Raw genomic sequence first — 24247 nt, 5'->3', positions numbered from 1 at the left:
GGTCCCCAAAAGGCTCCGACAGCCTTTTCCCCTCTTTTGGTGAGGGGGATGGTGTGGGGAGGGGGGCTGCTGGGGGCAAGGCTGCTTCCCTTCATACCCCAGCAAGTGTTTGGCCACAATTTTATAGGCAACGACAGTAATTCCTCTTTTTTTTTTTTTTTTCCTAAAAAAAAAAAAAAGAAGTTATCACAGCCATGTGCACAAATACTTTAAAAAGCAGTTAACCAGTTGAGCTTGTAACATCAGTTAGGGAGTGTTTACAGGCTAACTGGTCCATTGAACATGTGTGTGTGTATATTACATATATCTATATACACACATAACTGCAGCACCACGCTGCTGATGGTGGCCAGTGCCATGCCCCGTAGCGTGGGGCAGGTGAAGAACAGCACCGCGGGTATTTTCTTGTCTTTAAATTCTACCATTTTCAGAGTCGTTACCTACTTAAACAGGGTCTTTTAGAGCATCTCTTGCTATTTTAAAGTATCCCCCCAGAGGCCCCCCAACCCAGCAGCCCAGCAGCCAATGCCAACTTTTAAAAGCCAACTTTTAAAGTTTCTGGGTGACATTTCCCCCCAGGTGAAAGAGGGGGGGCCCTTCCCAGGCTCCAACCCGCTGGGTGTGGGATGCCCTGTCTGGGCACAGCCCCATGCTAAGGACACGGGTATCCACACTCCCCCCCCCCCCCCCCCCCCCCCCCCCCACTCCAGCCAGGCTGAACAAAGCCCCCGCAGCCAGGGCTGGGCTGGTTTCCATCCCGGGTGCTGGGACAAGGCGTGGGACTTCTGGGTGTTTATCTGGGGTCGGGCGATCAGGGCTGCACAGCTGGTTTAACTCCTGTCCCCTGCCCTGCTGCCAGCCCAGGCAGAGCCGATAGCTCACCCGCCGTTTTATCTCTCCCTCCCACCTCCCGACCCTCTCCCTCCCTCCCTCCTTCCCTTGCCAGGTCAATTCTCCTTCCACCTCACCCTTCTGCTTTTTGCCTTTCTGCAATTAAAATGTCCTTCCTGGCCACGCAGCCTTTGCCACCAGCAAAGAGAAGAATATCCTCAAGGTGAAGGTTTCAAACCACTCCCTGCACATATATGTTTAATATATAGCTCTATCGTCTATAGAAAAGGCTTGGAGGGTGCCAATGCCACCTGGTCTGCACAGGGGCGGCCAACGTGCATCACTCCTGATGGATCCCAGTGACGGAGAGACCCTGCTAACTGCTGTGCTGGGACAGGCTCTGGGGACGTGTCCCCAGCTGGGTGGCTCCGTGTTGGCATTGCTGGAATGAGCATCCTCCTTCTAGCACCTTCCTCTCTGCAGTGTCTGGACTTCGCTGCTGCTCTGCCACCAAGATGCAAAGGTCACAGAAGGTAGCAGGCATCATCTGCCCTTTTTATTTTAATTGTTTAAAGGAATTTTTGCAAACACTTCCCACTCTTATCTTCTGATGGAAAACATCCCCTTCCCATCAAATGGTAATTTTTTTTTTTCAATCTTGTTGTGTACGATGATGGCGATGAGCGCTGCTCTGTGGATTGAAGTATGTGGGGAAATGACCCCATCCCAACCTGTTTTCTTCTCTGTTTATACAAAACCTGTTGTGCCAGCACTGATGGCACCACAAGGTGATGGGGGCTTTGGTCTGTCTCCTCCTGTGGGAAATTTTCTGGTCAATAAGCTTTTCTTACAAACTTGAAGCAGGTGCATTTAAAAGGATTTTTTTCACCCATGTTTCTAATGTGTCCCAGGAACCTGGTGACATTCGGGCTCCTGGTGGCAGAAAATCCCCCTTAACGTTGCATTGATGATACTGAGGAGTGAGAATGGAGGGGAAGTGACATTGAGATAAAATTGAATTAAAAAAAAAAAAAAAGAAGGTGGGAGGGATGTGTGTGTCTGAGGAAATAAAACAAGAAATGCAAAAAACCAAAATCACTCAAAATTTGGCCAGCTTTTATTTTCAAGCCTCATTATCGGGTTTTAATTACATCCTTTCTGGCAATGCCATGTTGAGGGCAGCCTGCACTGACACCCCTGCCTGGGAACCCCATCGAAGCCAAGAGCAAGGACCTGCTTCATTAAGGGCATTCCCACATTATTGAATTAAATATGCTCATCGAAACGGCAGGACCCAAACGTTCCCACCCCAGCAGACGATGAGAAAGCTTCGCCTCGTTGCTATTACAGGCCAGTGACAACAGGAGGGAGTAATTTATGACTCTCTGAGACTGCTTGATACGCTCCTCAGCCTCGGGCTCATCCCTGACGTTCCCACTGCCACACAAAGGCTCCAGCCAGCCAGAGGTGCCCAGGGGACACCATGCTGTCACACGCAGCAAGGAGATGAGCAGTCAGCGAGATCCCCTTTCTCCTCCCAGCCCTTTTCTCCCTCTCTGGTCCTCCTACCTCTCCCTTTCATCTTATTTTTTGCTCCCTGGTGTGTTTTTTTTTCAGTTTCCATCAAAAATTGGTGCTGGGGGAGCTGGGAGAGATCCATGGCTCAGCGGGGCTGGAGGCGGATGGGAGAAGATGAAGATGCTCCAAGACACCAGGGGCTTAGGATGGGGGGGACGCATGCTGCTGTTGGAGATGCAGGAAACCTCCCATGGTGGGGGGGGGGGGGTCCAGCAGGCACTTCTAAACTTGTCCCCCTTGGTAGACGTTCCTTTTCCCCTCCTCTCAGAGCTATTCTCAGCCGCCCTGGTGACCTTTCCGGGGAACAATTTACTATTGTGTTTTGGTGAAGCCCGGCCTCTATTTTTACACTCTGTTTTGCTGATGTGGGCGCAGGGAGCGAGACGGGAATCCAGCAGGAAATGGGAGGGAGCGTCTGGAGGACGGCTAAAACTGCCCCGGTGCTTTGATGTGTCGCCGGCAGCACGTGGTGGGGCCGGGGGCTTCACTCCCTGCCCATCCCTATGGTAAATCCCGCACGGCACCAGCCTAACCTGGCCACGCCAAGGTGGGAATGCGTCCTGCACCAAAGGGCTTGTGGCAAAGAGAGCAGCAAAGCCATGGTGATACCATGCTCCTTGGTGCGTGCACAGTGCAAAGTGAAAGGCAGCTTTCTGCTGGCATCACGCTGCTCTAGAGATGCTGGAAACAAGGGGAGGAGGTGACCTGCTGACCAGGCTGGGATAGGCTTGGGGACTTGCCCAGGGGTGTCTGGAAAATGGCAGAGCATCCTGGGTGGCATCATGCAGAACAAGCCGGTTGACAACAGGCGAAGGCGGCAGGTCTTTGTGTGAGGTGCCATTGAGCCATGGTCCTCCCTGATGTGGGACCCTGACCAAGGCTTGCGGAGAGTGAGTGGCTCCAAAAATGCCAAGCATCACAGCCTACAGCGGCTAGAAAAGCATGGGTACCTGCTTGCCCTGTTCACCCTGTGTCTGTGGTAAGGAACACCAGACCATCCAGCCCTGGAGGTGGTTGGGGAGTTGACCAAGCCCTGGGGAAGAGGCCAGTGCCAGCCCTGACCTGTGACTATCCTGCTTCCACCATCACCACCCCCAGTACAGCCCCCCAGCAGGAACAGCACCCTGCTGCCCCGGGGCTTGCCCAGAGCCCACCAAAACCAGATGCAAGGTCTTCCTGTGGGTCAGAAGGGTCCAGCCATGGCCTCACCCACCGCCCATCCGAGGCTGCCTGGAAGGGCACGTCAGCAAGGGGATGCTTTACAACAGCTGTCCCATCTCCAGAGCACTTCACTTGCACCCCACCAGCCATACATCCGTTCACGCGCTGCTGGAGCTGAAATAAAACACATCAACACCCTCCCAGTCGTGTGTCTTGCAACCATCCAGCAACGCAGCATCGCTCCTCCGAGCCCCCGGCCTGCCCTGTCCTGGGAATGGTGTTGAAATGGGAGCTGGAGGCCAGCCCGGGGTGGCCTGGGGGTGGCCAGAGCTGGTTAGCGGTGTGCTGCCATGGGTGCTGTGGGTGGGAAGCTGCTGCTTGGGGTCGGGAGGGCTCTGTTTGTGCTTGGTGGGCATGTGGTGGGTGGTGTCCTGCAGATGATCCACCAGGGAGCAGGAGAGAAACAAGCCTGGCTGCATCTCCACTGTGGGGCATCGCAGGAGGTGTCTTAGCAGTCACACATTTGCCATAGACATTTCTGTGCACAAGGAGTCACAACAATAGTCACACCCCACATACGCCTGTCCGTGCAGGAGCTCACGCACATGAGAAGTAAGTGTGCACGCTGATTTGCTCACAAACACACAGCCCATGTGCTCTTACATGCACGGTCTCACACGTGTGATGGTGTACAAGCACGTTCACAAACACACGCACTCATTCGTGCCGTCCCACACCTGTGGGCACGTCCGTGGATGCACCTCTGAGGACGCAGTCCTAAACACGTGTATTTGGATGGACATGAACACGCAGCCCTGCGTGTGTCTTCAAGCCACCCAAGCCCATGATGTGCTCACACATGTGCGTCCCCTGCCCCTTGCACGCTGCCCCACTGGTTGTCACCACCGTATAAAACACCACCAGGGTGGTTTTGCTTTTGGTTGCATGAGCAGAAACCGCTCCCAGGCTGCTCCCTGCCTTCTCCTAGCAAACTCCGAGCTGCTTTTCCCTTCTTCTAGGTCAAACCGTCCCAAGCAGGTACCGGATGCTTCTCCAGGGGTGGGTTTTTTTGGGTGGCAGGAATGGCTGAGCTTGCCCAGCGTGTCAGAGGTGACAGCCGTTGCTCCTATCTTGGCAGGCGCTGGGCGGGAGGGCTTTTCACCTGGTCCCCAGGGGCCACCCTCCAGCTGGCTCTGTCCCTGCTCCAAGCTGCCCCGCTCTATCTTGCTGGGTGCAGGCATGGGGCGTTGGGGATAACGTCCCGCAGCCGCACACGCCAACAGCCCCCTGGACAGGCATCACCAAGGGCGTGCGAGCAGGGGCATGTTTTGTCCTCTCAGGTGGTGACGAGGTCCCAAGGACGGTGGTGGTGTCCCGAGGATGGTGACATCCATTACCACCACCCACCCAGCCTGTTTGGGTCTGCTCTTCAGCAGCAGCCTGCAGTCGATGTCCTCGCTCTGGCCTGATGGGGGTCCTGGCCGGCCTGTCCCACACGGGTGACACCGGGGTCCTGTCCTCGCCCCATTGCTGAGCCCACGCAGCCGCTGGCGGTCCCCAAGAAGCTGCCTGCGGGCCAGCGCCTCCTTTGAACAGGTCTCGGGGAACCCCTGGTCGCAGATAAGCGGCAGATCAAAGCCGACCGCAGCAGAGCGCTTCCTGCCAGCCCAGAGCAGCCCCAGCCGGAGCCGGAGCCGGAGCCGGCGCGGCCGCTGCCGCCGCCGCCGCCGCCGCCACCGCGGGCCCGGCCACCCCCACCGCCCGCCGGCCCGCAGCCCGCTGCGCCGCACACGGCCGCCAGGGGGCGCCACCGCCCCGCCCCGCCCCCGCCCCGCCCCCTGCGAGCGCAGCGCCGGGCGGGGGGGGGACTCGGGGGAACCGGGTTTGTTAAGGGGGTTTAACGTCTTCTTGGTGTCTTTCAAATAAACTATGAAGGTTTTTTCTTCTTTTTCTTTTTCTTTTTCTTTTTCTTTTTCTTTTTCTTTTTCTTTTTCTTTTTCTTTTTCTTTTTCTTTTTCTTTTTCTTTTTCTTTTTCTTTTTCTTTTTCTTTTTCTTTTTCTTTTTCTTTTTCTTTTTTTTTCTTTTTCTTTTTCTTTTTCTTCTTTCTTCTTTCTTTTTCCTTCTTTTTCCTTCCTTGTTCTTCTTCTTCCCTCTTCTCTTCTCTTCTCTTCTCTTCTCTTCTCTTCTCTTCTCTTCTCTTCTCTTCTCTTCTCTTCTCTTCTCTTCTCTCCTCTCCTCTCCTCTCCTCTCCTCTCCTCTCCTCTCCTCTCCTCTCCTCTCCTCTCCCCTCCCCTCCCCTCCCTTCCCTTCCCTTCCCTTCCCTTCCCTTCCCTTCCCTTCCCTTCCCTTCCCTTCCCTTCCCTTCCCTTCCCTTCCCTTCCCTTCCCTTCCCTTCCCTTCCCTTCCCTTCCCTTCCCTTCCCTTCCCTTCCCTTCCCTTCCCTTCCCTTCTTTCCTTGGGTTTTGGGGTTTTTTATTTGGCATTTTTGGGGGTAGGAAGGCACAGAGAAAGTTCCAGACAGCTGGTGTTCCCCCCAGCTCAGCCTGGCCCTGGAGGTCTCAGTGCTGGTCTGCAGGTCCCCACTCCCGGGGAAATGGGGGTGAGGGGCTCCAAGCCTGCAGTCACTGGTTCCCTGTTGACTCTACCAGGGGAACCGCAGGCTGATGAGTCTCCCAGGATTTCGGCAGGGGCAAGGTGACCCTATGAAGGCTCGTGCTTCCCGGTGGGAGTGCCTCTGGTTGTGCCAATGCCCTGCTATTTATTGGATTTTAATTAATAGCATGCCCAGTCCTGGAAACTGCCTCTTCTCCTCAATCCCAGGCAAAAGCATCTCTCAGGGGTCTTCACCTTTTGTCCTGGAAACCTATTCAAGGCTGTATTTGAGGGCAGCCAGTTCTCAGCTGCTGAGGCACAAAGGCACAGCTCGGTTTTGTTCAGCCCTTTCCTATCCATCCCATACCTCCCGTGGGAGCTCTGGATCCCTGTCCCCATCTCACAGCTCAGCTGCAGGAGCATCCTGCCGGTGCCGGCAGCCTCCAAGGCTTCAGGAATGTGCTAAGGTTCCCAAAAAGCTCCCCTAACTTCAGTGTACCCTGAGAAATGTCTCTTGGACTCACATGAAATCCCTCTGGCCTTCCTATGGCCCTCCCACCCCCTTCCCCAGCAACAGAAGCTGCTGCTCAGAGCAGAAGATGACGTGATTTCTCCCATCTCCTCCTCTACCTGCATCTGTTTGCTTGGGTGGCGGCCAGAAAAGTGACTTCATACATTCGATTTTGTTTCCCCTTCTCCCTTTTTTTTTTTTTTTCTTTCATTTTGTTTTTCAACCAGCCAAACGTTCTCGCCTGTTGCAGAATCGAGGGCGAAGCATCCAGGCCAAATCCTGCCCCTGTGTTATGGTAATCGCGGCTGCCACCCAGCAGATGCAGCTCGCTGAAATAATAAGGCTGTTTAACAGGCACGGAGGAGGAGAGGGGAGCTTTTGTTTGGCACTTGCCGGGGTTGGAGTACACTTGTAAAGCAACAACTGGAGCTCGTTGAAAAGAAGTGGAGGTTATTAGATGCATTTCACTCCCTGCTGATGGCCCCGTTATTTTTTTTTTTTTCCCTTCGGATGCCAGGCAAAAGCTCTAAAGCTCTGGTTCTGGGAATGAGAAGGAAGAGGAGAGAGATGCCACCTGAAAACATACTGCTTTTGATGATGAGTGTGAAATAAATAGGGCTGGTGCCTGCTGGCAGGGCTCTGGAAGGTTTGGACACCATGGTTCAAGGATGCTCAGGCTGATCTCTTGCATTAGGGGTGCTCCTCAGCTCTGCCCAGGACTCTTGCTATGCCCTGGGAAGGCTGCGGGGTCCAGAGGAAGGAAAATATCTTCTTTGGGTGGTACTGAGCAAGGGGGTCCAGCTGGAATCGGGCTTTTCTTTATCCACACCAAGGGACACACAGGGGTCTCCTCTTCATGGGACACAGCCTTCCCTGATGCTCCTCTGCTTTCAGGGAGGCTGATGAAAGCACAAGGCTGGGTCCGGCTTGTTGCGAGACAGTAAAGTTAAGCAGGGCTCAAGGGCACACTTAATCATGCTCGGAGCTGTCAAAACACAGGGCTTGTCACCAACAAAGGTGACAGAATTTGTCAGAGCTTGGAGGGCAGTGGGTTGCTGATGGGGATGAAAGAAATTCAAGTGACTGCAGGAGCTGGGGTGACAAAACCTCATGCTTGGGAGTTATAATCCCATTTCTAAGCATTGCAGTTTTGGATGAGAGAATGCCAGGAGGTAGGTCTGGGTGCCACGGGGTTTCTCTGTCTTCCCCTGAGAAAGTGGGGACAGAAAAATGATCAGATGGGTCATGAATCTGCCCATCTATCCCTCTGTCTACCTACCTATCTATCCCTCCGTCTCAGCACATCTTCGCTCTGAGAAAACCCAACAATCCTGTTCAGAAGCCAGGAATAAAATCAATATATTCCCTCTCCAATTCAGGTAGCTCCCCATAAATCTTCCCAGCTTCAGTTTGGTCTCCTAGGACTCCCAGATCAGTTGGGAACCTATTTAATCAGCTGAGATGATCAGTGCTATTTGTTGCCGAAAGGCCCTTTGAACTCTTTGTCTCTTCGTTGAATGATGCTCGCGTCCCCCGAGGATTTAGCCAGACTGGCCCATTCTGTGTGACAAGTCTCAGGTTAATAACGCCAGGCCCTGGCAGCACCCACCAAAGTTCGGCTGTGAGCCCAGGGCACTGGGAAGAGTCACAGCCCCTCTGCCAAGCCCTTATCTCCATATCTTCCCGTGGCCCCTTGCTTGGCTCACTGCAAACCTCCATAAAACCACACCAAACTGCAAGCCCAGCATGAAGAGCATCCAGCCTGGTGCCTGGGGAAGACAAGTACAGCTCTTTTTGGTGAGGCTCAGCAGGGGCTGAGGGAGGGGAGAAATCACAGCCCCCCATCCTGGGGGTCCAGGCTTGGATTTTAGCATATTTCAGTGCATTTTAGGTTTTAGCTAGTTGGGAATCAACCCCAGGCCAGTACCTTTGCTGAGGGATGGTGGCTTCTGGAAGAGGTTTCCCATATTGGTCCAGTCCTTGGGATCAGGGGGCTCAGCATCACTCAGGGTCTGGCTTCCGGGAAACAAATCTAGAGATGCCCCAAATCAACAGGACTCCTTCCACTGGCTTGGACCAGTTTTCAACCAGGGAAACACTGAAGTGTCACCTTCAATAGCCAGGTTTCTCTTCTAGGCTGTGTTGAAGTTGTGCTGGAGGTGGCCGCTCCCTGCTACACCAACAGCCTCCAAGAAACCCAACCTGGTGAGAAACAGCCAGATCCTCACCCTGTCTCCATCCAGCTCTGGCCCATGGGGTTGATGTTTCTCCTTCCAAAGGCTTCTGTTCTCCATAAACCACAACTTAGTATGGACCACCATCAAGACAGGCAAAGCATCCTAATCTATGAGCGCATTAGGGTGTCGGAAAACAATAATCCAAGAAAGAAACACATTATCTGGCCTTGTTACTTTACAAAGTAATTTAAATTAATTTTTCCCTAGAGTGGTTAGGGAGCACTGCAACTTGCCCTTGTCTATTCTCTCCGGCTAATGAAGCTTTACCAGCGACTGCTCGTGAATTCCTACTAAGACCTCATCTTAGAGGTTACAGGGCAAAGCAATTTCTGCTCCTGGGAAAGATGCCTATGAATTTGTAATTGTAAGTCCGTGTTTGATAGGGATTAGCATCTGAAAGGGATAGAGTGGTGGGTAGCAGAGAAAACATTATTTCAATTAGCAGAAGAAAAGCAACTTAACATCTGATTATAGTTTACACTTTTAATTTTCTCCTATTCTGGCCTCTGGGATAATTATTTCCTGAAACTATCCACCCACACCAAGCCAACCAACTTTTTCCTTCTCCTCCTTTTGGCCATCTTGGTTGAGATTCATGTGGAAATGATTGATGAGCTGGGTTTTTGCCTTTTCTTTCTTCTCCCAGGCAACAGCCAGTCTCACTGGATTAGGGGATGGAGAGGATGCTGCTGTACCAAACCAGACTGAAATGAGACATAATGTTTCTCTTTGCACCAAAGAGGTCCAGGTTGAGGACGTTGGGGCTTTGCTCCACAGCCAGGCTCATGGTCAGGTTTGTGGCCAGCAGCTTGTGCCGGTGCCCAGCAGCTTGTGCCGGTGCCCAGCTCTCCCAGAAAGAGCCCTATGCCTAAAGCTTCACTCTGCATTTGGAAATTGCCCCCGATTGTCCTCTTCCCTCCTTCCCCATAAAGGCAGGTGCCGTTCGCTCTGCAGGGACTTGGCCCTTGTGCTAACCTGTGCTCCGGCTATTTTTTTCTGGCTGCTTAGCCTCCTATTTCCTAACGACGATGCAATCGGTTTTCGGATGGGAGATTCCTCATGAGAAGGCATGTTGTTATTTAAGGAAGATCATGAAATCCATCCTTAATGAAAGGACAGGAGTAAACCCTTCCACCAAGTTACACTGAAGCCTGAGATTATCATTTTTATGGGCTTCCAATCTTTCCTGCCTTATGTCTTATCAGCAAATGCAGCTGGAGGCTTCAAAAACCCTCCCAGCTTGCTGCTGATTTTATGGGATGAAGATTAGAGATGATCGGATAGTAAATTATTCATTCCATCCTATATTGCTGGGCAGGAGGGAATATCCAGAGCGAAGTCAGCTCCCTTCTCCCTTTCTGAGCATTACGTACTGGGATCCCAGCTATCTGTCACTCCAGCAGTGCAGCGGCACTTTCCCTTGCGCTCAGAGATGATTAAGGGTGCAATGTGTCCTCTGAACAGCTGGGAAAGCCGAGGGGGAGTCACGGATGCAGACTCTTTCCCCAGCAATAAGGCAGACTGGAGGTGGGTGGATTTTCTTCTCGTTTCAGGGATTTTTAGTTTGGTTCCTCGCAGCAAGGTGAAACAGTTCAGGTAGGTGTTTCCTCAGCTTAGTTTCTCAAGGCTGTGGGACCTGAGGCTGATGTGAATGTGCTGTGAGATCCCTGGCAGCTACTGACCCCACAGACAGAGGAACAGGAAACTCAGAGAGGACAAATCCTGGGAACCATGTGCAAACGGGCAGCTGGATAGAGGAGAGAGCCCATTGCTGCCCTTACATGTACAGAGCAGCAGCATCGCCCATCAGGCCCCAGCAGAGATAGCGGTCAGTGAGAACACTGCCCAGAGACCTGTGCCAAAACCCAACCGGTGTAGAAACATCATCCAGAGGGTCCCACAAAATACACACAGGTCACAGTGATGCTACTGACCAGATCTTGAGGGAAAATGAAGGGAGAAGCACGGCCCTTTCTGGTGCCCGATGGTGGTGCCATATCTGGTTCCCATCTCAGATGGCTGCTGGGTACCAACTCCCAGCGAGTGTCCTGCCAGCAGCGGTCCTGGCTGACCCCACCAGAGCATCCAGGCTGCCTGGGAGGAGAAGGGGAAAATCCACGTCTTCCCCGAAGAAGGGTCAAGGAGGGATCACGGCCACCACCCTGCCACCCCTGCTCTCTGCTGCTTATTCAAGGCTTGCAATTAGCATCATCCCTGGGGGAGTCATGAATGGTTTCATAAAATGTCTAATAAAATGTCTAATAAAGTGCCGAGAGGTGTTTTTTTTTCCCTTGGCCTTGGGTGTGTGTGCAGGAGGGGAGCAAACAGCCCAGCTGAACCCCAGGCTGGTGGTGGGAGGACAGGGACAGTGTGGGGCCGTGCCCCATAACCACACCATTGACTTTGGGATTTTCATCAGCACATAAATAAGAAAATATATTGCTGTTCAAAGGCATTTTCAATGAGGGAAAGTGAAAGCATAGAGCTGTGATGGCCGAAAAGCCTTTTTCTGCTGCCATTTATGCACAGTGGCACCTTGGGTCAAGAAAACGCCCCTTTTATAACAGCAGTAGCTTCTGTCTCTCCCCTGGCAGCATCCATCCCAGGCTGGATTTGAAAGCCAATGTCAATGGGAAATGAGAGAATTCTGGGGCAAGCGAGGAATATTTGGTTTTGATGGAAAATGTTAAAAGAATCAAGCAATTAAAAATTGGGTTTGTGGTTTTTTTTCTTTTCTTTTTGGAGCAGCTATTGAAATGCAACAAATTCATCATTACTTTTTTTCCCAGGAAAAATACAATCTCGTCTTTAGGGGCCGTTCAGCCTTGCTCTCATCTGTTTTCTTTGTTTTTATGGCTCTTTCCAAAAGAGGGGGAGGAGATGGAGAGGATGAAGGAGGGAAGGAAGGAGGGAGGGAGGAAGGAAGGAAGGAAGGAAGGAAGTGAAAGAAAAATAACCTCCATAAAAACACAGAGCCCCACAACGTTTTTCGAAGAGGAACTGGCATCTGTGCTCTGAGCCATAATCACCCAGGAACACATTTTAGGCTCGGGAATGTTGCTTTGAGCAAAAGTTAACTTTGACTAAAGAAGATATATTTCTTGGGGGGAAAAAATGCCAATTTTTGGAGGACATCACTGTAAATCCTGAAATCCCACGACCTGCTTTGTGTGACCTGTTGGGTGGGCAGCTGCTCACATGAGTCCCTGGGAGGGAACTGAGCTGGGTCTGGCTCCAGTTGGGTTTGACTAACTACTGCTAAGGTGACTTGCCCCTTCTGTGCCTCGGTTTCCCTCACCTGTAAAACGGACCTGTAGGGCTTTGCCTCACCATGACTGGGCACTGCTGAAGTTATCAGTGTGAGAGACAGCAAGATTTCCAGCAGGTTGGAAAGGCAGAGCTTCTCCCTTCTTCAGGACCCAAACCACAGCCAGAATGACAAAAGGACGAGCCGGATGGCTAATTATTTGTCAAAATTTCTGACTTTGCCCCTGCAACAAGGCTGCTGCCATTACAGTGACTTGCTGTTTCTCATCCCCCCAGGCTGGGCCACGCAATATGCAATGAAGCAGGTGCCACAGGCTTTTGGCCACAATAGCGCATACCTTCCTAATAGCTGCCATGAGCTAAAGGAGATGCACAGTCGGAGCACAGAGGAGCTTTGAGATAAGCAAACAAGCTGATTCCCTGCCCTCATCAGCAAGCCCAGAACAATTACATTTCCTTAAATTTCTTAGAAATGTAGGAATGTGCAATAGCAAAGTGCTATTTTCTCCTCAGGAGGGAGCCAACAGCAAGACCCCTGTCTGTAAGGCACAGCAGCCCTGCCTTCATCTTGGGGTCTGGTTTGTCCCGTTCCCCACCTCCCACCCCCCAACACACCGTAGGATATGGATGGATCTTTGAGACATCATTGCTATCTTCAGAAAATCAGCCCAAGGTCCCCAGAGCTAGTCTGGGCAGAGCCCTGGGGTGAGAAGACAATCTGGAGTACACGTGGAGGAGGACCAGAAGGAACACCATGAGCAACCTGCTGCAGCCCCAGGCGTGACTTGGGGTGGATAGCAATATCAGAGAGATGTCTCAGACCTTGAATTTTCCAAGGGCAGCAGCAGGACTGACTTCTCTAGAACTTCTGATCTGCTAATAAAGCTTTCTGCTCTAATCGGCCAGGGTTTTTGTTGGGCTTTTGCTAAGAGACAAGCAACAACAGGCAGCAAAGATTGCAAGCTCTGCGTGCTTTCCTGTATAGATAACATGGAAGCAAGTCATCATGGAGAACCCAAAGTTCACTCTCATTTTAATTTCTTCGTAAGCCATTCTCTTTACTCTGTAACAGGGTTAAATTGTTTTTACATGGCCTTATTATGGGCAGGTCCCTGTCCTGCCGCTTCCTTGCTGGGTGCAGTGGGAAAGTCCCTGCCCCGAGAAGTTCGTAAGCAATAACTAGCAGGGCTGGGAATGGGATTATCCCACATTGCAGGTGGAGATTTTGCCATGGAAAGGAATTTGGGAGAGAACCAGGAGCTGGCCTTCAGTCTTGTGCAGCTCAAGCCAGCTCCAGCTTGTTTTCAGGATAAATGACATTATTCTAGATCCAGGGGAAAGATGAGGGATGAAGGGGGAAAATCCTGCGCTGGTGGGTATGTATTCCTGAGGGTGCTGCATGTTCCCAAGCGTGGGTCCGTTGTGGGTGCCTGGCTGGGGACTTGGTGCCCAGGTGGGGTCCCTGTGGAGGGGACCACCAGACCCAGAGGCCGGGAGCTGGGATGCTGCTGAGGGGGATGCTCGCCAGCTCTGCGGGGCTGGGCTTACAGAGACGCTATGACACACGAGGAGAAGACTGACGATGAAACCACTGGCTCACAATTCTAAAATTTCCTCAGGGAGTAACTGAAGTTGTGCAGCCGTGAAGCCGGATAGCTTTTATTCTTCCTGCAGGGTGGGTTTGTCAGCCATCCAAACCCAGCACAGGCTGGGAAGCTGCTTAAGTTGGAACCTACGAGCCTGCCACACGCTTTCCCCATCCTGCAGCATCCTCCCAGCTGATGTGAAGACCCTGCCAGCTTTGCTATCTGCCTCAGGTCTTCATAAGTTTCTAGCTCTTCTGGTATCGAAGAAATTTTGGAAACAACCCTGATGGCTCAATAAAATGAACGCCGTGTTTGCTCAGTTTAACAATCTCTCCATTAAACAAGGCGTGGGGCGTGGGAGGCAGTACTTGGCATCGAGTCTGGTTTATTAAATTGATGGTTTTTAAGCTGCAAATGTGTTTTGCTGGGCTGTTAATGACACTTGCTGAAAAGAAAAGAGCCGGGAAGCGAGTGGGAGCTGTGCCGGGCAGCTCCCTGCATCCCCAGGACCCGGGTCCCGCGGGGTGGGAAGGGGTGTCAGAGCTGGGGCATAGCTGGACCCCCCGGCTCTCCTGCTGTGGAGAGGGGGACTTAGGGGACACCCAGGTCCCGTTCAGCCACGTTCCCTGAGTGCCACAGCCATGCTGGGGAAGTCTTTTTCTTCCTCCTGGGCTGATGCAAATGTTTTGTGGCCAAGTCCCCTTCCACGCCCTAAGGGGACTGTCAGGTTCAAGTCACCGTGCCCCATATTCCCCACCAGCCTCCTCCGCGGAAGAAAGAGAGAGGCACCTCCTTCCACCCCTTCCCGCAGCAGGATTTGAATAACCAGGTGTGAGAGCATCAGCCTCCTTCGTTAATGCGTTTGATAATTGACCAAGCACTCATTCCTGTGGGAGGGCGGTGTGCCCAAGAGCAGCGCCCGGCTGTTCCTCCGCGCCCCGAGAGCCGGTGGCCCTGCCTGCCGCCATGCCTGCCCGCTGCCACCTCCTCCTCCTCCTCCTGGGGCTGCTCCTGCTGCTGGAGCCTGCCTGCTGCCAGGAAGGTAAGTGCAGGCAGCTGCCTGACCTCCCCGGGGAAACTGAGGCAGGGGGAAGGCAGGAAGGTGCGCTGAGCACTGGGCAGGTGGGAGCTGCTTGGGGGGGTGGCTTTGGGGACAAGAGACAACTGTGAAAAAAACTCTTCAGAAGAGAAAAAACGTCCCAGCTCCTGCCCAAGCTTCAGCTCTGGCTTCACATCAGCGGGCGATGGGTCGGTGGGTGTCCGGTGGGTTGGGAGGTCTTGCCAGAGCCGGGATACGGAGACTTTCTGCCTGTTTTGCTGAAGGCTGAAACTGCCATCCGAGGTTTATTTCTCCGTAGCTCTGATTTACCTCCGGCAGGACTGTGCACCGAGATGAGTAATCTGTTTTCTTAAGGCTTTTTTTTTTTTTTTTCCTTTCTTCTCGCTCTCATCCCTGGGCAAGCATTACGTTGGGTCGCTCCCCGAGCTCGCAGTTTTTCCTGTTAATCTGTAATTTTGATCATTGCCGAGGTGAGGGAGCAAATATTTTCCTCTGCAAATTGCCCTCCCATTCCCTTCCCGAACACTTAATAAAGAAACTTCCTATGACTAGGGCATTATTTTTAGGAAATTTGTGGAAGGCCTTGTGAAAAGCTACAAATAACAAGGCGTAATTAAAACTCTTCTGATGCTGCCAAAGTCCTGGAAAATTCCCTCCCCCTTTCTCCTTCTGATGCCCCAGCCCTGACCGCTCTTCCTGTATTTGTTTACCAACTTGGTGAGGATTTAGCAGTCTGGGGTCTCCACTGTCAGCAGGATTGAAAGTTTTGCTGTTGCCTGGAAAGAGAAAAAAACCCAAAACCTTTAATGAGGATTCAGAGCGTGGCACAGCTTCATTGGAGAGGGGAAAAGACAGGGGCCAGCCGATGCTTTCCAAGCACTCAGGGAAGATGTATCAAAAAGCAGCTCTGTGTCTTCAAACCAGCCGTTGACTATGGAAATGGAGTTATAACATATGCAAGGACTTGTGTTGGTTTTGGCACCTCCCTTGCTCTCATTTGTAGCTGCAGACACACGTCTGTCAGGGTTGCAGGTCCCACATTGCTTAGTTTGGCTTAGAAGATTTTGTTTGGGAGGGGAAATCCTACTATTGCCATGGGGTGAAACAGAGAGGAGGTGGCAGAACGGGAGGGACAGGCTGTCCCTAGAGGGACCTCCCTGGCAAAGCATTTTTCCAGGAACACAGTCCTGTTTCCACAGGTGAGACTCATCCTTTTGGCCATCCCTCCTGGAAGGGAAGCAAGGAGTGCTCCGGTGAGGCTCCAGTCAGGTGGTGCCCCCCAGGGCTGCCATCTACATACTCACTCCCCAAGAAGATGCTATCAAGCTCTTGCCTCTGCCTGGTTCCCATTCCTCCTTTCTTATGCCCACACAAGCTCCCCGCACCCATGTGGATGTTTTAGCCCAATGCAGAGGCATTTGCAGTTCCAGCTGCTATCCTCATCTCTTCTTGCAGCCAGGCTCTACCCGGTCTCTTAAAGCCAGAACCTCTTGATTTTGGTTTGGTATTTTTCCTTTTGGCTTTGGATGCTCTGAAATCTGGTGGAAACAGCTGCCCGAGTGAGGCTTTGCTTGCAAAAACATACAGTACCTCCTGAGTGTGGCTGCTCGGAGGAGGTTTCCTACCACTTATTTTCTCACCTCATTTGCTTGAAGATCACGAAATGCAGCTTTGGCGCTTTCAGTCATCACTGACTTCATTCTCTGGTTGAACTTGAACTCCCTTAACCCCAGCAGAAAGCTAACTGGACCTGACCATCCCCTCCTAGGCTTCGGTTGGAAACCCTGGCCCCGACAGGAAAAATAAACTACAACTAATAAATAAATCTGGCTGACATAACAGCCAAGGGCAGGGCGAGGGAGGAAGCAAAGCGAGCCAAAGCTCAGCCTGGAGGCAATAGGTGCGTTCGGGGCTGCAGCCAATGGGGGTGGTGGGCAGCAGGGGCAGGAGCATCCCCACCCATCACTTAGGACAGGAGGGGACCAAGTCCTGGACTGCAACTGTCCCCTCCAGTATCCCCACCAGCAGCCTACTGATGTGATGGGATGTCAGCCAAAACACGCTGATACAAGAGGGAATTTCCGCCTGAATTCCTCCTGCTTGAGTTTTGGCCCTGTGACCTTGCAGTAAACATGGCAAGTGTTTCTGCAGAGAGATGGAGGGGCCTAATGCCATTGTTCGGGGCTGCTCTCCCGGCCACTCACCCAGGGGTGCCACTGCTTTTCGGACTGGCACAAGAGGTGAGTCCACTGGCCAGGCTGATTCCACTTCCAAGAGGAAAAAGCTTTGTTTTGGTTTTTTGGTTGTGGGGTTTTTTTTGTTTTGTTTGGTTTTGTTTTTTTTTTGTTTGTTGTGTGTGTTTGTTTGTTTTTTCCAAATAAAAGCCTGTTGCAGTAAAGATTCAAGGAGCTGGAGGTCTTACCAGAGGGCAATCCTCCTCTCCAAGACCCGAGGAAGGAGATGAGGGCTGTGGATGAGGAGTTTGCACATGCAATGCAGCGCACCACCCACCTTTATTGACACTAGTAAAGATTATTTGCTGTTTACAGCAGAGATTTGTCTTCTGTGAGACAGATGAAGTGTTCAGCTAGTGCAAAGCTCCTGCGTTGGACTGAAGTACCAATGCACCACTTCTGGGGCAGCTCAGCCTCGTGGGCGCTGGTGGTAGGGGCTGGGTCCAAGTGGTCCGAGGCTGATGCTGGGGCTGGCACAGAACATCCTCCGCCTGCACAGAGGGACCTCATCTGTGTGCAAGGGTTGGCATCTCGATCAGCAGAAAGAGGAAAAGCTGTGACTCAGTAAATTAGTAATTAAATCCCAAAGGGGTGTGCCTGCATGGACAAGGTGTCCTTTCGGTGCTGATATTCAGGACAGCACTTAAGGATGACTTTGACTCCATACAAGTGCTCTGTTGCCCAGCGACTGGTGGGAGCCGAGGAGCAGACATCCTGACAAGGACTGGGACAAGGTTTCTTCTTCTCATCACCTTACCCTTGAGTTCCTCCCACACCCAGGAATACGTCTTGCAACCTTCCCACCCATGGCCGTATCACTGCTCAGGTCTGGTTAGAGAAAAATGAATCCGTAAGGCTGTCCCAACCCGGAGGAGCCAGGGATGCAGCAGCCGGCTCCCGGCCACCCCCCAGCCACCTGGCCCATGCCCAGCCCTGCCTGGCCTTTGCGCTGGAGGCTGTTGCTCTGAACGCCTCAGCCTTCAATTTCCCGTCATAAATCTGTTTGCTCCTCTGGGAACTTGTTGAATGGTGCATTTTACTGAAATCCACGCAGGCAACCATTTGCTGTGAGAGTGACAACTGAATTTTACACCGTCCCTGTTGCAGGGTCCTTATTTTACCAGGCAGCATTTGGAAAATAACCCAGAAACAACGTCTGTGGCATCTGGGGAAGGAGAATAAACATTTTGCTGAAACCCCTCTGCCTTCTTTTCCCTGCCACTTTGGGCAAATATCCCCTCTCCTCTCCTCTCTCCCTTTCTCCCTGCATGTCTCCCAGCCCTTTGTCCCCCCACCCCAGAGTCGTCTGCACCCCATTGCGTATTTATATGAATGTGTATATGGGGCCCTAAAGCTGCAAGGTGTCATGCTCCACATGCAAATGCCAGTGAAACTACTGTTATTTGCACTTTATTTCACTGCAATCACCCAGGTAAGCCTGCCTTGGACTAATAGCAACATGCTCTTGCTTGGCTTTGCAGGACCAAGCTCTTGGTAGAAGCTGGACAGGAGAAGCTCAGCAGATAAAGCCTGAGGATATATTTCTAACACATGTCCTCTTATTTTTCTGCAGCCCGGGGCAGCCTCCAGCCGTGGTCACAGGGTGTCATTGCAGTGGTTGTGTTTCTAGTCCTGGTGGCTATCGTTTTCGTGGTCAACAGGTTCTGGTGTAAGAAGAAAGTGTAAGTGTGGGAGCCCTGGGGCTTGTTTCAGGTTGGGTTTAACTGCCTCTGCACGGGTCACTTCCAGTCGCCTCCGTCCCCATGCCAGGACTGGGAACACTGTGATCGCTGCCAGGCAGGGAGAGCAAAGACTCCCTGTCCTGGTCTCGCTGTCCTGGTCTCTGCTCCCGGTTACTTATTGCCAGGTGCAAGTGTAAACCATCCGTCCCCACCGCTCCCTGTGCAGGGGTAACCCCAAGCAGAGCACTCGGATGCTACCACAAGAAAGATGGGAGACCCACAGCATCATGGCTGGTTTACACGGGTACACATCTCGGGGGGCTGGCCTGAGCCTGGTTCCCTATGGATTTTGGGGTGCAGCTCCCAGGTGCCTTATATCTGTGCCTTATAACAAGTCCAAATAACTTCATCTGCAGAGCAGACCGGGCCAAGTCAGCAGAAGACACTGAGAGGAGCTGGGGGAAGAGGGAGGTAGCCAAGCCATGGCAGTGTTCTCCACCTGGAGCCCATGGCACAGGCAAATGAGGTGGCCTTATTAATCAGAAAAAGGCTGTGCAGGACTGGCTACCTTTTGTAAGCTGCTGGCCAAGCAAAACCACAGGCTGCTGCTCCTGCTCAGCCGACCCAGGCTAACTGGCTAAGCTGCAGTAACTTGATCTTGAATCTGAGCCCAAAGTCAACAGGGGATGAAGATCAAAAGTGCCCTATAGCCTGGCTCCCAGTTCTTCTGCACCAGCACGGGCACTTTGGGCTTTGCACCCAAAGGTGCTGGAGTCTTCTTGTGTCTATACATCCCTCCAGCCTCTCCAGGCCAAGGAAGTGTGGACTTGGGGTGTACCCCGATGCTCAGCAGGTTGGCTTCTGCCCCAGATGCATTTAAAGGGGGCCCTTTAAGACGCATTCAGGACCAGTGCATAATGCAATGTGTATATATATGTATTTATGTGACCTGATTTGCAGCTGCAGTCTTTGTTTCCCAACGAGGAACCTTTGTCCTCAAACTGGAAGAGCCCCCAGCCCACAGAGCGGGAGGCAGGGATGGTGTTTCCCACCTCTGCCCATGCCCAGCTGCCTCTTTCCCAGCCTGGAGGCAGAGGATGCTGAGGAGGGCTTGAGGGGGGGATGGCGGCTTGCTTTAATTAATCTGGCCTCTCTTCAGAAGAGCCGTCAGCGAGGCTCGGCAGCCTGGACCTCTGCCAGCTCCACGCTGTCACTGTGACAGCAGCTATCAGCCCAAGCCACTGCCTGTTTATGCCAGTCTGTTCCTCGGAAAAACCTCCCAAATCACCCTTGGGAGAGCGCTGGAGGAGGCAGGGATGTGCACACAGGGTGGACGTGCACCCACCCACCACGGCTAAACCCTCCCAGGGCCATTCGGTTCATGGGCTTGCTCCAGAGCTGAGCTTTTAGGGTCTGGCTGAGGTTGAACACCTGGTCCCTGCCCTACAATTCCTTCTGTGAGTGACTCGCATCCGAGAGGAAGCTGCTCGGATTTGCACACACGGACATGCACGTGTGCACCCTCCTGTGCCAGGGCTACGGTGCCGGCAGAGCCTCGGAATTCCTCTCGGTGTCAGTCAGGACCATAGGGGACTATTTTGCAACAGATTACATAGAAGAAGACTGGAAAAACCAGTTAGTGGGAGAAAACAATCCCATGTGTTGACAAATGAGTCTTGCTGACTGCCAGCCCGGCACTGGGAGTACTAGATTCAGAGACAGGAGTTGACACTTGGTGTCCAGGCACGGCCCGTGCAAATCTGCTGCAATCTCCTCACCCATGTCCCACTGGGAAGGGGGCTGAGGTGGGTGTCTGAGGCCAGGATCACACGTCCAGGTCCCGTATCGTCTCTGTGGTGTTGGAGCAGTCGCTTCCTCTGCACTGTCACCATCACGAGCTGCTCCCTGGTACGGCCCCTCCGTTGCTCTGTCTCAGCTCCTCTCTTCTCCCTTTCCAGGGAAAATGTCGAGACGGTGGTGAGTGTTGAGGACAAGCAGGAGGCTGTCACATCCAATGGCCATGATGGGAAATACCTAACTGCTGCGGCTGACTTCAGGTGAAGAACCCCCTCCCCATGGCACCTGGGCTCTGCTCTGTCCCCTGGGGATGGCTCAGACATGCAGAGCCACAGCCTCTCCCACTCAGGGTCTCAGATCCCCCATGTACCTGGTTTGGGGGCTTTTATCCTCTCCAGGGGCTAAGGAGAAGGCAGTGAGGGAATATCCCCCTCTCCCCAGTCTCTCCCCATCCCTGCAGCTGAGACCCATGGTCCATCCACCACCTTGCAACCAGCTACACCACATTTTTCTTATGCTACATCACACCTTTCAAGCAGGGGAAACCAACAAAAGTGGCCATAGGTCATCATGCAGATGCTGACTGTCAAAACAGAAATTAGAGCAACTCCCACCCCACACTTTGCTCTCCTGGCAGGGGGACCCTTCCTGTCTTCCCTACCTTGCCCCTCGCTCAATGCATGGCTGGCACCAGCCAGCACAAGCCCTGGTGGTGGCTTCAGGGAGGCTGGTCTTGCTGGGGGTGAGCTCACCTCTGTACTTCTTCCTACTGATGCAGGTCCAAAGAGAGCAAGCACGCCTACGAGAACTCCCTGGAGGTGGAGGAGAAGGTGATCACCACTGCCATGTAGCAGGCACTCCGGCCATCTTCCCTCCTTCCTCCTCTCACTTTGCTTCCCACTGTTGCGATGGGCATTTTCACAGGGACCCTCTGCACCGGCATCCCCTGTGTGCGGTGGGTCCCTGACCTCTCCATGGCACCACCATCTCCCGATCTTTTCCCTTCCCATCTGCGGGATATGTTCTTCTGCCTTGGGGGCCAATGTCCATGTGGGCATTGGTCCCCAGGAGAGGGCTGGAGGTGCCACTTCTCCTGCTCAGTGGTCACCCCACCTGGCTGGTGAGGTTGATGTCCCTGGTCCCTGCAGGATGTTGACCTGCTCCAGACATGGAGGGGCTCCCACTGGGTGCCTGGGACCTCCCCACATCCCCAGCCACCCTCCAGGCAGCTGCTGTTGGAAAACCCGCTCTTCTCCCCATTTCACCCTCCTTTTTATGACCTATACCGTGCATTTTAATGCCAGAACAAACTTTCTCCCTTGTATATATCTTCCCTGTGAGCAATAAAGAGAATTGTTGCCCATACCACAGCAAAGAGGGGCATTTTGCAATCACCCGAAGGACTTTCTGTCCTCTTGAAGTGCTCCCAGCCTTCGGGCATTTGGGCAGGGAGGGACATCGGGGAGGGCGGTTCCGGGGTGGGAAGAGTGCTTAGACAGAGGTGAGCACCCTCATCTCCCCTGTGATCCCTCCTGGGTAGGATCCATCTCTTCTTTCCTCACTTGGGTGAAGCCAAGAGTACTTTTGTGTGTTTCTCTGTGCCAACAGGGGAGGAAAAAAAGGTTGAACATGTTTTTTTGGTCAGTATTTGGACCTCCCCAGAGCCACGAGGGGCTGTATGGGGAAGCGAGCATCATTCCCCTCCATTTGCCAGGTGGGGAAACTGAGCCATGTCACCAACCCAGTGCTTCCCAGTGCTGCTTGATGGGTGAAAGGCAGTGCTCCCTGAGTCCGGCTGGCCACAGGGCTCAGGCCCATAGCCAACTTGGGAGCATTCCCATGGCTGGAGGCTGTGAATGGCAATCGCTTACTGGTGTTGCTGGGATGTGGCTGGGGGGTGGGCTGCTCTGGGCAGTGCCCCCAGGGCAGCTGGCCACCGTGCAACCTGCTCCTGCCAGGCTGTTCATTAACCAGGGTCCGTTTTTTGCTGTGGTGGGGACAGCGCTGGGGCCACCGTGGGAGCAGTGAGCAGTCTCAAGCTGTGGCGTTTGCAGGTTGAAACCAGAGACCTGTAACTCTTAGGTCTTCCCTGGGATATCAGTTATCCAAGTGGCGTGCAGGCTCCTCCTCTTGACCAGCGAGGAAAGGGTTAAAGGGTTCTGCAGTCAAGGGCAGCCCTGAGGGGCTACAGGTGGAGCAGGACTGGGATTGGATGGGGTGGGAGGTTTATAAGGGGAACATTTTTGGCAGCCTCTTGTGTTTGGGGGGAGCAGGGTGGTTTTGGGGCTCTGCTGTGCCTGGGGCTGTGCAAACACGAGGGGAAGGAGGCGGCAGGAGAACATCAGGTACCTCAGCCACTCCTTCCTCTTACTTTCTGCTGAGCATTGAGGCACCTGGCCTCTGCTCAGGAGGTGCTTTGGAGGCCCATTTGCAGGCAGCGATGCCAGAAACAGGCAGTTGGGGTGTTGGGGCTGGAGGTACTGCTTTGCCCATCGCTAGCAGAGCTCCTGAACGTGCTTTCCTGCTGTGAGGGCTGTCCCCTGCTCTTGCTGGTGACCTTAAAAGCCCTGAGCCTGGCGGAGGTGCTGCCTAGCACGGTGCCCGTGAGCTTGCAGAACGCCCAGTTTTCCTAAACCACCGCAACGTGCTGGGTATTCCTCGAAGTGAAGCTGTGACAGTCCTGATGGAGAGCTCAGCCCAAAATGGGCCAATTCTCACCATCGGGAGCCCTCTGGGCTGGAGCTGAACCTTGGTGCCACCACCCGCCATGATCCACTGTCTCACTTCCCGCAGATGAAGCTGCTGATGTCCCTAGCAGGTGGTGACACAAAAGTTCGGGCATGGGAGTAAAACAGGAGCCTTCCAGTAAGAGGCCCACACTGAAAGGCATCTCCCTGGAGAACCTCACGTAGGCAAGCATTTTGAAAACACCCTCAAGACTCAGCATTGAGAAATCACAGCTGCAGTTGAGAAATTGCATGGGGATAGACAAAAACAGGCAGAAGGGTTAGAGGGGTCAAGCCCTTGGTTGTGGAGGAGGCACGACGGCCACCATCCCCAGCATCACGACAGAGCTGTTCCCTTCTACCACCTTCCCTGGGGCAGCTGGAGGCTGGGTCCTGGACCTCCCTATTCGTGCCTCTGATGGGTGCTTCTCCCCTGACTTTTCCCTTGCAGGTGCCAAACGTCACGCGGGTTTGGAAAAAAACAAGCTGCCGGAGTTCAGCAGTAATGCTTCGCTCAGCAGGATTTAGGGAGGATTAGTCATTGCACGTTCCCGCCGCGTCAGCACTGGGGCTGGGGGCTGGGGGTGTGGTGAGAGGATGGGAACCCATTAATTTTTACCTCTCGGTTGCAAAAGGAGTTAGAAACGACATCCTTATAATGAGTAACAGCGGGAGTTTATTCCCTGCCCTGCGCACACTCTGAATACGTACCTGATTGCCCAAGCTGTTCCCCAGCAGTGCCTGGGTGAGGGATTGGAGTGGAGGTGTCCTGGGGCCTTGGTGGGTCTCAGCATCCCTTTCCCCATGGATCCCTCCCATGGCTGTAGATCCAAGCAAGGAGAAGGATGGGATTTTACCGCTGCGTGTTTTAGGCAAGCCATGGAACCTCAATGCTTGGTCTTAACCCAGCCAGTGCCCCTTCAGGGTTCACTTTCCCGGGGAAAACATCTTTTGCAAGAGCCACTGTGTTATCTCCCTGGTGGG

The 24247-nt window shown here is 53.1% G+C and overlaps 1 protein-coding gene across 1 annotated transcript; it reads left to right on the top strand.

The window, feature by feature from the left end:
* Nucleotides 1–14730: 14730 nt before the first annotated feature.
* On the top strand, nt 14731–21388 carry PDZK1IP1 (PDZK1 interacting protein 1). Its single transcript, XM_074152610.1, has 4 exons — nt 14731–14806; nt 18632–18740; nt 20699–20797; nt 21316–21388. Exons 1-4 carry the CDS (start codon nt 14731–14733, stop codon nt 21386–21388), a joined length of 357 nt encoding a protein of 118 aa, XP_074008711.1.
* Nucleotides 21389–24247: the final 2859 nt, after the last annotated feature.

This window comes from Numenius arquata, chromosome 8 (assembly GCF_964106895.1).
Source record: "Numenius arquata chromosome 8, bNumArq3.hap1.1, whole genome shotgun sequence".
Taxonomy (NCBI): domain Eukaryota; kingdom Metazoa; phylum Chordata; class Aves; order Charadriiformes; family Scolopacidae; genus Numenius; species Numenius arquata.
Note: the sequence above shows the minus strand (reverse complement) of the source record. Positions and strands in the feature narration are given on the sequence as shown.

Coding starts and splice junctions, on each gene's coding strand:
- PDZK1IP1 (XM_074152610.1), top strand. CDS start 14,731: ATGCCTGCCCGCTGCCACCTCCTCCTCCTCCTCCTGGGGCTGCTCCTG. Junction 18,741..20,698: donor TTCTGGTGTAAGAAGAAAGT/GTAAGTGTGGGA, acceptor CTCCCTTTCCAG/GGAAAATGTCGAGACGGTGG. Junction 20,798..21,315: donor ACTGCTGCGGCTGACTTCAG/GTGAAGAACCCC, acceptor CTACTGATGCAG/GTCCAAAGAGAGCAAGCACG.